General features: G+C 41.5%; 1 protein-coding gene across 2 annotated transcripts in view; it reads left to right on the top strand.

Annotated features, from left to right (window-relative positions):
* CERT1 (ceramide transporter 1) overlaps positions 1–6030 on the top strand; it is a 91161-nt gene extending 85131 nt beyond the window's left edge. For both annotated transcript variants that reach the window (XM_016205244.2, XM_016205245.2), the window contains 4 exons: positions 390–518; positions 1055–1184; positions 2359–2495; positions 5944–6030. In XM_016205244.2, coding sequence (XP_016060730.1) covers positions 390–518; positions 1055–1184; positions 2359–2486 — 387 coding nt within the window. In that variant the 3' untranslated portion in view covers positions 2487–2495; positions 5944–6030. The remainder of the gene's footprint in view (positions 1–389; positions 519–1054; positions 1185–2358; positions 2496–5943) is intronic.
* Positions 6031–16467: the final 10437 nt, after the last annotated feature.

Below are 16467 nucleotides of genomic sequence, written 5' to 3'. Positions count from 1 at the left end.
ACCTAGGATCCAGGCGATCGGGGTTTGATTCCCAGTCAGGGCACATGCCCGGTTGTGGGCTTGATCAGTGACTCTCTCATCATTGATGTTTCTGTCTCTCTCTCTCCCACTCCTTTCCTCTCTCTTAAATCAATAAAGATATATTTTTTAAAAAAAAAAAGAAGAAAAAATAGCAGAACACTATTCTTTTGGTATAGTTCTACAAAGCCATTAACTCAGTGTTCATAATCCTTTGGTGGGTATTCTCAGAGGCTTCTCATTTAAAATTTGACAGATTTTACCTTCAACTACAGTAGTTATTGATTTTACACTTGTTTCTCTGTTAATTCCATATTACTAATGAATAAAAAGTAGTTCAGATTTTCAAATGATTTTAACTTCTTTCACAGAGAGTGTGGCCTGCTTCTCAGCGAGATGTATTATATCTCTCTGCCATTCGAAAGATACCAGCCATGACTGAAAATGACCCTGAAACTTGGATAGTTTGTAATTTTTCTGTGGATCATGACAGTGCTCCTGTAAGTACACTATATAAATGTCTACAGTTGTACAATATAAAGCTAATTTATACAGTGCAGTGCAAAAATGATAAGCACATGCCACACACATACAGGTACTAGATTCGATAATGATTTTTAGAGTTTGTGTTATTTTGGCTTCTTGGAATAATATAGCCCATCTGAAGGACAGTAGTCATGGCTGTGAACATTTCATTCAGCAGGTCTCTTTTCCTTTATTCCTGAGGCGAGACAGAGCTGATGGGTAGTATATGTATACTACTATTCACAGTTGCCTCTCAAACCATGCTCAACTACTGGCACAACCTCTGGTTGCTGCCTTGATTTAGCTCCATTTACTATGTAAAAGGAGGGGAAATCATTTCTGGTGTCTTATCAGCTTGGCATGTGTTATTTCTTGGTCCTTATAAGATTTGTTGGAGATTTTGTTGAGTTACGGTTTCTATTAACCTAGTATAATATTAGACTAAGTAGAGATTACAAAATACTGGGTATCTGCTATCCTGGGGTTTTGTTTCTATTTTTTGTTTTGGCAGCTGAACAATCGATGTGTCCGTGCCAAAATAAACATCGCTATGATTTGTCAAACCTTGGTAAGCCCACCAGAGGGAAACCAGAAGATTAGCAGAGACAATATTTTATGCAAGATTACATATGTAGCTAATGGTATGTATTTCGTTGTTTGTTTTTGTTACTTGGTAACGTGGATGTTTTTAGTATGATCTACATGATAACTGACCGTTTGGGCAAATATTGTTACAAATACCTTTTGAGGTTTGTTTTGTTATTTTTTTAAAATATGTTTTTACTGATTGTTTGTTTGTTTATTTATTTATTTTAGAGAGAGAGGAAAGGAGAAGGGAGAGGGAGATAGAAACATCAGTGATGAGAGAGATACATCCCCAGTTGGCTGCCTCCTGCACTCCCCCTACTGGGGATCGAGCCCAAAACCAGGCATGTGCCCTGACCAGTATTGAACCATTACCTCCTGGTTCATGGGTCGACGCTCAACCACTAAGCCACACTGGCTGGGTGCTGTTTGGGTTTTTATCCTTTAGTAATTTTTAATTTGGAAAGATATTTATCCAACTATCAGGAAACTTTCAAAATACACATACCTAAATTTCACCCCGAACTACTATATCAGAATTTTTGAAGCTGGGGCTAGATAAACTTTAAAACTTTATATCAAGATCACTGTCACATATTCTTGGTTTTAAGAACCGTTTCGTTAAATATTTATCTAAAAGAATATACATAGAATTAGAAATGTAAGCAACAGTGGAAAAGGAAATTAGCAGTTCTTTTTCGTATTGTCAGGCTTGCTCATTTTCTTAATCATTAATTGGTCCCTAATCCGTATTAGTTGCTAGTTACATACTTGTTTTATATCGGCTTGCTGCTGGACAGCCCTGTTGCTTTGATTCTTTACTGCACCCGTTTCCTACTGGCAGTAGTTACTGAAGTCCATCTATGAGGACTTGATTAGTCCTCATACCTTCTTTATACAGGACCATAACTGCTAATGTGTTTAGAGAGACAGTTATGCCTGAGTAAGTCACTATTTGATTATAGTAGAGTTTGATGAATAAACCTGCCTCAAGTAACCTAATGTGTAGCTATACTAATACTTGCTTTAATTTAGGGAAGTAAGAACAATTTAGAAAGGTAATAAATGCTTTCTTATTTGCTATCTGTTCTTGTTTGGTGATTAATATGAAGGATTAATGGTCAAGACTTTAAGAGATGCCTACTGTTCCAACAAAGGAACAAGATGAGTGCTTCATATGTATTTGGAGAATTGTACCTTAACATATTTTAATTTTCCTTTAACTCGTAGTGAACCCTGGAGGATGGGCACCAGCCTCAGTGTTAAGGGCAGTGGCAAAACGAGAGTATCCAAAGTTTCTAAAACGTTTTACTTCTTACGTCCAAGAGAAAACAGCAGGAAAGCCTATTTTGTTCTAGTATTAACAGGTACTGGAAGATCTGTGTTATCCCTTTGAACTTTGATTAACGTGATTCTGCAGATATTAAAATTTAGTTAACTGTTGAAATTAGTTTCTGTGTTTTATGATGTTCCCAGATAAAGAGTTGTAGTTTTTATAGCCTTAAAACTTACTTTTTTAAAATCTTTCCGCTTATATTAAGTAATACCTGCTTATTTAAAGAAATGTCAACATTATAGAACTCCAGATTTTCAGAAGTACAAATTCCCGATATCTTTCCCCTTGCAGAATATTCTTTCAGATTTTTATATATATGTACTTATATATATGTATTTTTATTGTTTTTAAAAACGTGCTTATTCTATACTTATTGTTTTGCAACTGTTTTCTACTTAACATATTTTTACTATTATTCCATATAAAGATATGAGACATATACAACCGTCTCATTGTTTTAATATCTGTTATATGAATATTGCAGAATTTATTAACTAGTCCCCATGGTAACAACTGTAATGGTTCCATGTTTTTACTGTCAAATAATGCTGCATTGACCATCTTTGTGTAAGGAGCCAGCATCTTTAATTTTCTGAAAATAAGTCATATGTTAACATGTGGTTCAAAAGTATGGAAAGATATTTAGTAAAATTTATCCCCTGCTCCCTGTTCACCCAGTTTTATGCCCCCTCCACACACACAGAAGTGTATAGTTGATATTACTAGTTTCTTGTGTTTTTCCAGAGTTTGTTTTTAACACCTGAATAAGCAAGCATGATTGTATTCTTCCCACATGTACTCTTCTGCTGCTGTTGAAGAAAACGTAGCGTACTGTATACACCATTCTGCATCTAGTTTTTGCACTTTATTTTTACATATCAGTAGGGAGCTTTTTTTTTTTCAAGGCTATACAGTATCTCATTGTATGAATGTACATAATTTATCAAACCTCCATTTGTAGATATTAAACTTGTTTCCAATTTTTTTTAATATATATTTTTGTTGATTTCAGGAAGAGGAAGGGAGAGGGAGAGAGAAACATCAATTATGAAAGAGTCATTGATCGGCTGCCTCCTGCATGTCCCCCACTGGGGATTGAGCCCACAACCCAGGCATGTGCACTGACCAGGGAATCGAACTGCAATCTCCTGGATCCTCGGTCGATGTTCAACCAGTGAGCCATGCTGGCTGGGCTCCAATTTTTGTTAGAACAGTGTTGTAGGATAAATTACTTGATGTGACACTGCTGGCACGGGGGGGTGGGGAGGTGTGCAGTTGTAATTTAGATATTGCCCTCAATAGAGGTTGTACTAATTTACCATCTCACCAGCAATAATGTATTGGAGTACCCGTTTCCCTGTACCCTGTCATGCAATTTGTTAAGTGAAACTCTGATTTTTTTCCAACTTGATAGGTAAAAAGTACTCTCGCCGTGTAGTTTTAATTGTATTTCTCATATTATTAATGAGTTTGAGCATCTTTTGGTCCATTGGAGAACATTTGTATAATCCTGTTTCCATGAAATAGTCAATAATCAATTAATGACTAATGTTTTTATTAAATCTGGTTTCTGATGCTGTCTAGTATGTCTTTAAAAACAAAAAATGCCTCAAAAGCTAAATTTATTGTCAGATGCTCACACAAGGGTTATCGCATTGATGTCCCAGATATTTAGCTTTTCCCAGGAAAAAAGTGGCCTGAAAGTGTTAAACAGGTCCTGACCTTATTGATCTGAATGCTTAGTGTTTTGGGAAAGAGCCTGACCTTTGAGGAATTCTCACTTTAGGCATAAGTGCATAGCATAAATGTGCTCTTTTTAGAATATTTTGTACTTTAGGGTTGTTATGGCTAGATCCGGACACACAATTTTCTTTTGATTCTGTGCACTGTGTCTGTCAAACCAGAAACCTGATGTCACACAGTGGCAACAAGCTTGTCACCTTATTTAGTTGGATGTCTCTCCCCAGAGCCTTAAGATTTCTAGGAAGTTAATGTTTGCTTTAACCGAGACCAAGCACGCAGCTCAGTCTGCTTTCTTTCTTCTTCACCTCCACCCCCAGTCTTGCTAAGCAGGGCAGAAAATGTAACCGTGTTTTAAGCAGGAAAAAATCAGAATGCAGTTATATGCAGGGTGGAGCAAAAGTAGGTTTACAGTTGTGAGTATGCAAAACACATAGTTGGTTTTTGTTTTATTATTTATTAATTGTATTATTTCCATACAAACAACTGTAAACCTGCTTTTGCCTACCCCTGTATAGAACATGCTCTCAACTGTGTTTAGAAAATTGATAATTTTCTTAAACATTTGCAATATACATACTAACATTACTAGCATTCTCCTCAACTCTTGGATCTGGAGCATTGTTTAATTGACTGACTGTGTGTGTGTGTGTGTGTGTGTGTGTGTGTGTGTGTGTGTGTACACATTCTTCCTAATGGACCTAGGGGAGGGGTTGAAATATTTTGGAAAAAAATTTACCTCAGGGGAAGGAGATAGCATTGTTTGTGGACCTGTGTTTATGTATGTAAAGATAGAAAAATAAAGACTTGCTGCCAAAATTCAGCGCTGGCCTTGAGTCCACATTGAGCTTCTTTCTGACAAAGAACCTAAATTCAAACCATAATGTGGTGAAAATCTTTGTTCACCTAAAGTAACATTTGTTTCATCATAATGAAGATGCATCTGTGAAGTGGATTCTGGCTTTGAAACCTTAGGAAAGCTAACATTCTTAATTTGGGTGGTGGAGAAATAGTAACTTTCAGTAGTCAGCATCATTTTTAGAGAAATTCCGTAAAGTTAATGAGGTCCAAAGATGTTAAAAACTCTTAGTCAAGCCCGGCCGGGCGTGGCTCAGCGGTTGAGCATCGACCTAGGATCCAGGAGGTCAAGGTTCGATTCCCTGTCAGGACACATGCCCGGGTTGCGGGCTCGATCCCCAGCCGGGGCCGTGCAGAAGGCAGCCGATCAATGACTCTCTCATCACTGATGTTTCTGTCTCTCCCTCTCCCTTCTTCCTTTTGAAATCAATAAATATTAAAAATAAATAAATCTCATAAAAAAAAACCCTTTTTTTTCTTTTCAAAACTCTTAAACACATTGACAAAGTCTGAGCATTTTTTTTTGTTTTTTTTTTAAGATAAGTCATTGTATAGCATAATTTTTATTGAAGACTGAAAAGAAGGAAATGCCAGTTCGTGGGGTACAGATCCTGAGGCCTTTGGTTGATTCCCTCTTTGCTTACCTGTAGTACATTATCCTTTCAAATATTTTTTAACTTTCAAAGATTCCTTATACCTTCTATTCCTTCTGATGGATAATTTTACTTTCTTAAAGTTGAAAATCCTTAAAAGATGAATTTTAATAGAGAATCTGTGCATTCCATGAACTCAGACTGTACGGGGAATCCATTCTGATAGTCTTGCAGCTGTTAGCAATAATATATTGCTGAATTTTTTACTTGTCATTTTCTTTCCTACAGTGACTGAAGCAAGGCTGTGTGACATTCCATGTTGGAGGAAAAAAAAAATACACACAGAAATTGAATGCTCTAAGCTGGAACGTAGGATCTACAGCCTTGTCTGTGGCCCAACACCTTGGCCTTGTGTACAAAAATGAAGAAATATTGCAATAGCAAAGCTGAACGTCTAACCCTAGATGTCTCCTGCTAGACCTTCGTGCTCAGCATATAACTATAAATACATGTAAAATTACATGTACATGGCTATATTTTTGTTTGCTCCTAAAAGAGAGAAAATGTAACTTTGAATCACAACTAGGAATTGATGCTTTAATTTTTGGAAACTTATTCAGAGTTTTTCATTTAGTGTATGGTCCAGCCTAAGATCCTCAGTTGTATCAGGTTTTGTGCACAAAAGAAAAGCACAGAAGTTGAACACACCTGGGGCATGTGCTTTCTGTGCACCAGATACCTGGACGGGGTTCTTTCTTCAGGCCTATTTTTGACTTTTTTTGTTTTGTATAATCATAGAATTCATTGCTGCTGATTTCTGTAATGATTCATGTTGTCATGTAAAGTTTCTCAGTAACTGAGGGCTGCCAGTAACCTGTGATTTTGCCTTTTCTATATTCTTACTCCTATGAAGGACCTTGGTTCTGATGGAGAAAGAATGAAAAGCTTTATTCTCCCCCTCCCCAATATCTTTATATTTCCTGTGTTTTTAGTTGTGTTCTGTGTGCTACAGCTTTTTTGTCTGTTTGTTAGAAACACAATTTGGCAATTCCTAAATTGGTTCTGCCTGCCTTCAAACAGAATCATCTGTATAAATCTTGTTGGGTATAAACTACTTTCTGGTAAAATGGTCAGGATAAAATGAGCTCACGTTTTTATTAAATTTGTAAGAGGATATACAGTTATTACTTGTGAAAGCAAATTGGACTGTTTGAGTTTGACATTCGATTCAATATTTTTAGTATTCAGTAGCAGGTATGTTTTTTAGTTCTTCTGTTTTGGGTTAGTTTAAAAAATACATTGCAAGATACGCATAGAAAACGTGAGCGCTGCTCCTGTTTGCCTCTTGATCAGAAACTTCAGCAGAGCAGTAAAGGATCCATGTGACCGAAACTGAAATTCTTTCCTTAGTTGCTATAAGTAGTTAAATGTAAAATACCTTTTTTAGTTTTATTCATTTTAGGCCTCTGAAAAACCTTAAAGCATGGAGTTGAGGCAAGGAATTACACTCACTGAAGTAGAAATGACTGCCCACTTCAAAATCTTCATTATGTTTATACACAGATGCACTTGCATAAATCAGAGGCATTGTGTAGATGCTTTGTGACTTGTTCATCTCTGTAGAAACACAGAAATCAGACCCATTTTGTAAAGCAGAAAGTCATGTCACGTGGAACATGTCCTGTATATATTTCATATGTGGTAATGGTGTCTTAATGATAAATGCAAGGTGGTAATTTAATGATGGGATTAGTCTGGTCACTTCATATGCACAATCCTGGAGGTGAATTACTTGCATCAGATATAATGGTATTTATTATTCTGTACAGAGAGAAAATACATATAAAACATATGCTTACATTACACGCACGCAGATTTCATGCTCCATAAATCTTTTCTATTTTTTAATTTACCTTCCTCTAAATGATGTGCATGGAATATGCCTTATTATAGAAAAATGCTGTTCATAATTTGACTACATGGAAAAGTGCCTATGGTGGTAATGCTAGTAAGGCAAATAAGACAAATTATCATATCAGTTTACTACATCACCAGTTAACATTTTATATTGTGACGTTTAAAAAAGAAAAGTTTATACCTCAAATGTGTATTTTATTTTACAATCAGCTGTGGGTTGGGCTGTGGGAGTATGGGAGGGTTGGGGAGGGAAGGTATATTCACCATAGACACCGATGAGAATCTTAAAAAAAATTCTGTATGCCCACTATAATTGTTTCTCTGTTTGCCATTTTTTCTGGTAACTATCATGAACACAGACAGGTAACTCTTTCGTAACTAAGTTGGATAGCTTTATTTTACAAAGGTATGGAAAGTTTACACAGCAGTATCTAAATCTAATTATTATTAGTTGCATTTGCACTAAATGTTAATGATATACTTTTGCAATTCTGTAAATAAAATTATTACACTAAAATATTTGTATTAAAAAAGAGATACATTTTACCTTTAGATAACTGCACTGGTACTTCACTAGAGTTAATTTTGTCCAACCAGATTAGAAATGAGTAGGAGAGTATGGAAAGAGTTTAAAAGAGGTCGTCATTTGGAGAGGTGCTGGCCCTTTCGACAACATTCAGACCCTGTGGAATTCCTTCCACATGGCTGATTCCTCCACGTGATGTTTTCTCACCCATAGTTATTTCCGACTCTTCCCCAAGTCAGAAACACCCTGTCTTTTTACTCTTTTCTACTCAGTTGCCCTCTTTGTACTGTGAGAGAAACTTTAGAAGTATTGGTGATGAGGGGCTTGTTCCTGAGCGCGCGCTGCAGCTGAGCGCGCGAGCGGCCTTGCCGTTGGAACGCAGGACGCGGTCTTGCGCGGAGGGGGAGCGGAGCGGCCCTTGGTCGGGTCGCGCGAGGGCGCCCGACGCGGGGGGCGGGGCTGGGGGCGGGGCGGGGCAGAGGAAGGCACGGGCGGTGGGCCCTGCGTTCGGTTTCGTCAGCTGCGTGCACTGCACACCAGTGTCCGTTGCTACTGAGAAGTTTTTAGTTGGGCTGAGCTGGTTCTCTTGTGAAATTGTGCTGGTTATCTTTAAGCTTATCAGTTGTTTGTCCAATTAAACATTTTCACCAGTATTTAGTCCAAGTTGTACAGGCGATGTATTTGGATTATTGTCATTGTTCATCTACAAACTCAAAACATAATCATTTTAAAGTACCTTGGAAGTGTATAGAGTGTATTCTATAATAGCTTTATGATCCTGATGATGTTTTTTTAAAAAATAATAAAGTTGGATCTTCCATGTTACAATCACAAAATTAAAACCAGTATTTAAAAGTGGAAAAGTATTAAAATATTATGGACAAATGTGCTCGTTTGACTGTCTTTCTTAACGTCAGGATACTGTCTTACATATTTCTCTGAGTAGGTAAGAGCTCAAAATGCTCTACTTCATTGTTCTTCAAATTGTAGGTGGTAACCCAGTTAGGGATCAAGAAAACTATTAATGATTTGTGACCTAATTCTTTTTTTAAAACAAAATAGAACAGAATAACCAAGTCCATAGAAGGTAATAATTAGGCAAATATTCTGTGAATATTTTTTCATACATATAAATGTACATGTATGTATAGTGGGTTACAATTTAAAATGAATTTCTTACTATGTGTCATGGTCCAAAAGTTGTTTTTTTAATTGATAGTGAAACCAAATACATTTGGACATTTCTGAAGTGAAAGCACAGTGCCCATCATCCACACCTATTTAACTATGTGAATTTAGCCATAAGTAAATCACCTCACTATTTAATTAATGGGGCCAGCTCCACTGGTTACACAGAGATTTATGCCCTGGGACAACCGGGGTGGGAAGTGGAGCTTTGCAGAGAGCTCGCGAGTTCCTCCGTGGTTACACTGGAAGCACGGAGCCTGTTTCTCTCCTGGTGTTCAGAGATGCTCCTATCCAAGCAGTACGACCCTGGCCACAAGCCAGCCGCTCAATCTGGTGGGACGCTGGAGCAGCTGATCTGGCTGTTGTGTTGAGTTTGACAGAAAAAGTATGTGGTCCTCATGACACACCTTCCAGGAGTTTTTCAAGAGTAATTTTAACTATATGCAGGTTTTGCTGTAGTCTTGACTTTGGAATATAACCTGCAAATAGGTGTAGTTCTAACCAGCTATTTCAAATCGAATTGCTTTTATAGTAGCTTCCAGGGTTTTCTTGCCGTTGTTCGACCTGATTGCAGCAGGACTCATAGGTTGGCATTTGCACTGTCTACTCATTAAAACAAATTTTCGATGAAGCCTCCATGTCTCTCTCTAATAGCTTTAAACAAATATAAACTATTTTACTTGGCCTCTTCATTCTCTTCCACAGAATTCTGTGAGTTTAGTACTAGAACAAATCTTAAAGGTCTTTGAAGTGACTAGAAGATGCCCCACCAGGATATTCTTCCCACCCGTCTGCTGAGCTGCTGAAGGAGGGTGTCTTCATTAAGCGTGGGACGCCCCACGCCTGAACTTGACCTAACTGCTCTTACAACACTGCTGGGGGCGGGGGGTGGTAGTGCCACCAGTCTCACAGGTGAGGAAACAATTCCCAGAGCGAGTATGTGCTGAGCACCTACTACTCGCCCTGCAGTGGTCCAGGACCGGGAATACAGCAATAAACAGGCCATCTGGCCTACATTATTTCTGCCATAACTAAACTTTTGAGAAATGTATCTAAACAGAAGAAATAGGCCTTGAGACCAGGAGCTTTTGGATAGGGGTACATGGAACTACAGACTAAGCCACATTTGAGATGCGCAAAATTTTACTTTTTTTTCTTGACTCTCAGCTCTTGACTCTCAAAATGAGTTGTTGCTCTGTGTTTTTTTAACAAGCTCACCAATTTCTGTGTTGGTAGCATGAAATTAATTGGTAAGCTGTTGTACTCTGCTGATTATCCACCTTAATCTAACACTGCAATTTATGATTTCTGGCTGACTTTTCATTCCTAATGTCCAGTTGGCTTTTCTGTTATTTCTAAGTGTATTTCCCCCCATGTCCCAAAAGGGAGTGAGATGTAGAAGCCGAGAGGCCAGAGTTTTTCTGGTTCTCTCACCTGTACGGCTTTGATTTTGCGAACCTCCTCTCTTATAAAGTAACAGAGTCACCTACCATGGCTATGTCACAGGGTTGTTTGGAGAGGAGAGTGAGAGAATGTGTTTAAAATGTTTTGAAAACTAAAGCACTAGGCAGCTGTAAGGAATTTTGACAGCCACAGGTATGTGCTAGTCCTTTGCGTGCGAGACGAGGTGAGTAGGGGGATAGTGGCGAGGGGTGCAAGCACTGGGGCTCAGACCCTGCGCTCAGTCCCTGGGCTCGGCTGGGGTTTGGTTTACAGGACTGCGTCCAGTAAGGGAGAAAACCAGGAAGAGGCAGAGGCAGTTTTTGGAAAAAAATTCGAAGGCTCTGCCCCACTCCTTGACTTCAGTCTGATGTCCAAGGTGTCTTTTAAGGGTTTGGCCTTACCCGGTCTGCCTTACCAGCCTAACTGGTCTTGGTCCCCTCCTCTGTGCAAATAAGTCAACCCAGCCAGGTGGATCTATTCCATGTCACTCAGCAAGGCGTGCTTACCTTCCAAGACACCTCCCTCTCCTCCCTTTGGTCAGCATTCAAAACCTACTTCAGGGTCTCTCTGACCTTAATTATACCAACCCCTCAGCTTCAGTTCCATTGTGTGCTTTTCCATCCATACTTGGGTTATATACCTACAGTAACCCCACTTACCCATGGGGGGTATGTTCTAAGAACCCCAGTGGATGCCTGAAATCGGACAGTACCAAACCCTATATGTAGTTTTTTCCTATATATACATACCTATGATAAAGTTTTTATAAATTACGCCCAGTAAGATAGTAAAAACTAGTAATAAAATAGAACAATTTTAACTATATTGTAATAAAAGTTATGTGAATGTGGTCTCTGATAATCCAGACAGCTGCTAAGTGACTAATAGGCAGGTAACATACACAACATCGATACGCTGAACAAACACACGATTCACGTCCCAGGTGGAAGAGAGCAAGATGGCCTAAGGTTTCATCACGTACTCAATTTAAAACGAATAAATTGCTCATTTCTGGAACTTTCCACTAACATGAAACTTCAGATAAGAGGCTGAACCAATTTCTATGACATTGCTGCTTGTATGAGTCTAGCAGCTGTACTAATAAGCTTATCAGCCCAGCTGGCTTGCGAGCCTCGGAACACAGGGTCCCATCTAAAATCAGCGGTTTCAATGGAATGTATGTTTGAGGCAGCAAATCAGTGTGTGTGGTGGGGGGGAATGGATAGGTTGTACATCTGAAACTAATATATTGTATGTCAACTACACTGCGAAAAAACACACAAACCCTCACTTCAAAAAAATGGATAGGTTGTGAAAGGAGCAAACGGAGCTGAGAGGGGCAGAGGGGTTTTTTTGTTTTAAATCTTTATTGTTGAGAGTATTACAGGTATACCATCCCCCCCCAATTGACCCCCTCCACTTCCCTCCCACCCCCTTCCCAGGCCTTCACCCCATTATTGACTGTGTCCATGGGTTATACATATAACTTCTTTGGTTAATCTCTTCCCACCATCCACCCCCTTCCCTCTTTCCTCTGAAATATGATCGTCTGTTGCATGCGTCAATGTCTCTGAATCTATTTAGTTCATCAGATTCTTTTGTTCATTAGCTTCTAATTAAAGACCCTTCAACATTTCCTGTAGTGCTGGTCTGGTGGTGATGAACTCCTTTGGTTTTTTCTTATCTGAGAAGCTCTTTATCTGACTTTCTATTCTAAATGATAGCTTTGCTGGGTAGAGCAATCTTGGTTGTAGTTCCATGTTTTTCATCACTTTGAATATTTCTTGCCACTCCCTTCTGGCCTGCAAGGTTTCTGTTGAGAAATCAGCTGACAGTCGCATGGGTGCTCCCTTGTAGGTAACTAACGGCTTTTCTCTTGCTGCTTTTAAGATTCTCTCTTTGTCTTTAACTTTTGGCATTTTAATTATGATGTGTCTTGCTGTGGGCCTCTTTGGGTTCCTCTTGTTTGGGAGCCTTTGTGCTTCCTGGACTTGTAAGTCGATTTCTTTCGCCAGGTAGGGGAAGTTTTCTGTAATTATTTTTTCAAATAGGTTTTCAATTCCTTGGTCTCTTTCTGCCTCTTCTGGCACCCCAATAATATGAATGTTGGGCCTCTTGAAGTTGTCCCAGAGGCTCCTTATACTATCTTCATATTTCTGGATTCTTTTTTCTTTTTGCTCTTCTGGTTGGGTGTTTTTTGTTTCCTCATGTTCCAAATTGCTGATTTGATTCTCAGCCTCCTCTACTCTGCTGTTGATTCCCTGTAAATTATTCTTCATTTCAGTTCGTGTAGCCTTCATTTCAAATTGGTACTTTATTATGTTATCGATTTTCTCAGTTATTTCCCTAACAGTCTGCTTAAACATCCTTATAACCAAAATTCTGAACTCTCTGTTAGCTTGCTTAGATCTATTTCATTTAGTTCCTCTTCTAGAGATTTCTTCTGTTCTTTCCTTTGTGACATCTTTCTTTGCCTCCACATTTTGGCTGCTTTCAGGTATTTGTTTCTATGTATTAGGTAGAGCTGCTATGTCTCCTGGAATTTGTAGAGTGGCTTTATGGAGTAGGTATCCTCTAGGGACCAGTGGCTCAGCCTCCCCAGTCACCTGAACTGGGCCTTCTAGGTGCTCCCCGGTGTGGGCTGTGTGCACTGTCCTGTTGTAGTTGAGCCTTGGTTGCTGTTGGTGTCACTGGGAGGAACTGACTCCCAGGCCAATCAGCTGTGAGGACGAGCTGCAACTACAGCCAGAGAGCTGCTGTGCTGGAGACACCCCTATGGAGCAGGATTTACTTCAGTGGAGCTTTGGTGTTCACCAAGTGCACCCCTTGAGTGTCACTGGTGGATGTGGTAGGGTTGTAATCCAGCATGGTCGAGTCTGACCATCAGGTGCACTGTCTCTGGGGCCTCCCGGGAGGTGCAAAGTCAGCCTGTGCCAGTGCCTTGCCCAGGGCCACCCAGCATGAGCTACACAGCAAACCGTAGTTGGCTGCTACTTGTGCTGGGCTTGGAGGTGTCAGGAGAGGCCAAGCTATGAGCCAATGCAGCTGCCGCTAGTGCCAGGCCTGGGGCCACTTATCAAGCCGTATGGGGCCCGCTGCTGCTTGTCTGAGAGATTTTAGGAAAGTCCTAAGCATGAGGCTCCAGAGGCCACTTGCACAGAAAAGCCCCTGGAAATGGCCTGGATGAGCTGCAGGTGGGGAGGGGCGGGGCCTCCGGGAATCACGGGGCGGGGCCAAAGGTGGGAGTCAGGCGCTGGGGATTCAAACATGGCGCCTGCCTGCCGGCTGTGTGCGGGGAGGACTCGCCAAAGGAGCCACGGCCTCTGCCAGCCCTTCTGCCTGGGAGGAAGCCGCCCCTCCGCCTCTCGCCCGGATCTCAGGCAGGTTAGTTCCTCCCCGAGTGTCCCAGGTCCTTTCCGGCTGCTGCCCGGCGCTGGGCTCAGAGGGAGCGTCCAAGTGAGTCCGTGCCGGGCCCTTTAGAGGAGCTGCTGGGGCTCCGCAGCCTCCGCGACCCTCAGGGACAGTCCCCGCTGGTTTCACAGCCCGGAGTTGTGGGGGTGTCTCTTCCTGGCCCTGGAGCCCTGGGCTGGGGGCCTGCTGTGGGCTGGGACCCCTCACTCCTCCGGGAAACCTCCACTGCCGAGATTCCCTCCCGGTTTCAACCGCGGCACCGGGTGTGGGCCCACAGCACGTCTTTGTGATTCAGCCCCGACCCGCCCGCGTCTCCGCCCCTCCTACCCGTCTCAATGCTCCTTCAGCTCCCTGGTTGTGGGGCTTCTGTGCAGCCAGATCTCAGGAGGCTCTGAGTGACGGTGGTTCTGTGTTTCAGTTGTAATTTTGCTGTGGTTGCGGGAGGCGGCGGGTGCAGCTGTTCCCTACGCCGCCGTCTTGTTCCTCCGGGGCAGAGGGTTTTAGCTTCAGTGAGAAGGTAGGTACCTGACTAGAGAAGGTGTCAGTGGAAAGGGTGGAGCTGTCCGAGGAGCGCATGTTAAGTTCAGAAGGACGCGATCTAGGGAGAGGGACACCTCTGTCTTCTTTCCCCCTAGGAGTTATTAAGATTTATAAAGCGATCGGAATCTCCCAGATGCAGATCGTGGCAAAAGTGCAAGGAACTGTAAAGCAGATGCCGCGACAGCCCACAGGGTCTGGGCTCAAAGGGTTACACACTTAGCTGTGCGGCTCCTGGGGAGACAAGATGAAAAAGGGGGCGAGTGGCTAAGCAACTGCCCAGAACTCGGCTGCTCTGTGCGAGGCACCAGGCTGTTCCCCAAACTGAATGGGCATGAGACCCTTCTCGGAGCCATCTCTGGATAATGGAATGATTACATATGTAATACACAGCACTTCATAGTGCAGAGCTAAACGAAGCCTCAGTAGCCTGCCAGCCACCTGTCTCATTTTACAAATAAGGGGACTGAGGAAAAGAGACGTGAAGTGAGGGAGTTAAGGTGTCACACCAACTCGCTAGTGGCAGCCACGGCTGAAACGGGGCTCTCTGGATTTCCAGCTCCCTTGACACAGCCGGCACCTCATTTTAGATGACTTATTTTCTGTTGGGATAAGCCTTAATTATATTAACGTACTGTTAGCCATTCAATAACATCGAGTACCTTTAAATTTAAGCTACTGTACTAAGGTAACAAGACATGATCCCTGCCTTGGAGAGAGCTCGGTCGAGGAATATGTGGGTAAGGTTTCCCACTGGAATACAGAAAGATCTTTACTTGTATATAGTTTTATATTTTAATTTTTGTTTGATAATATACATAAGTGAACATAATCTATCAAGAAATACATTTATTGGAGGTGTGTCTCCGAAAGTTATTTTCTGATGGGGTGTTCGAGGTCTGGATTCTGCTGGCCTAGGCAGGCACTGTCCTAAGCAAGTTGGCGATGGCCCTTCCCCCGAGAGCTTTGCAGTTATCCAGGCCACACCAGGAGGCCAAGCTTAAGCTTCGACTACTTCCCAAGGGTTGTGCAGTGAGAGCATCCAGATCTGTTGAAGTTGCCGTGGCCAGAGGTGAGTGGGCTGCTCCATAAAGATCTGAGCATATTTTGCTATTAAGAGCAATAAAGTTAAGTTTAAGGATGAGGTAGGGCTCTCACAGGTTATCCCGTGTCAGAAGAGACTGAGGCAGGAAGTGGACCTAAACTTTGATGGTTTCACTAGCCCTTTGAGGCTATGGCCCAAGTCCAGACAGTGACATGGGCAGAGGCAGAGGTTCCTGTGCGATCTTCAGGCTGGAGTGAGCTGGGAGTAAGGCTCATCCTCTCTCATCATTTAGGAGTAACAATACCTTGGATTAGCTTTACTGTGTGCAGCACTGCTAACATGCAATCCCAGCTGATTTTAGAGTGGAGGCAGAATTGCTCCCTCGACCACCCCTACCCCCACCTCACCCACTAAGCCCTGTTTACCATTTCAAGTCACAGGAAAGCAAAGGAGTTCCACAGTCAACACAGGCTGTGTGTCCGGGGCAGTCATTCCATTCATGGAAGGTAGAGACCTTTAGTGTTTGGTAGGGCAGGGCAGAGGGATGGTCTTGGGGGAAGGCAGGGACACCAAATCCAGATAACATACTTCCTAGTTGGTTAGTTATTATATCTGTCTAGGATAATTCTAATTAAGTCTTGTTAATCAACACTTGATTTGTCCACGGTGTTTTCTAACTGTGCAATTCTGAATAAACTTGATTTTCTAATACTATTCATTCAGTAATTCCAGGCACCTCATACTG

This window comes from Miniopterus natalensis, chromosome 3 (genome assembly GCF_054644295.1).
Source record: "Miniopterus natalensis isolate mMinNat1 chromosome 3, mMinNat1.hap1, whole genome shotgun sequence".
NCBI lineage: Eukaryota > Metazoa > Chordata > Mammalia > Chiroptera > Miniopteridae > Miniopterus > Miniopterus natalensis.
Note: the sequence above shows the minus strand (reverse complement) of the source record. Positions and strands in the feature narration are given on the sequence as shown.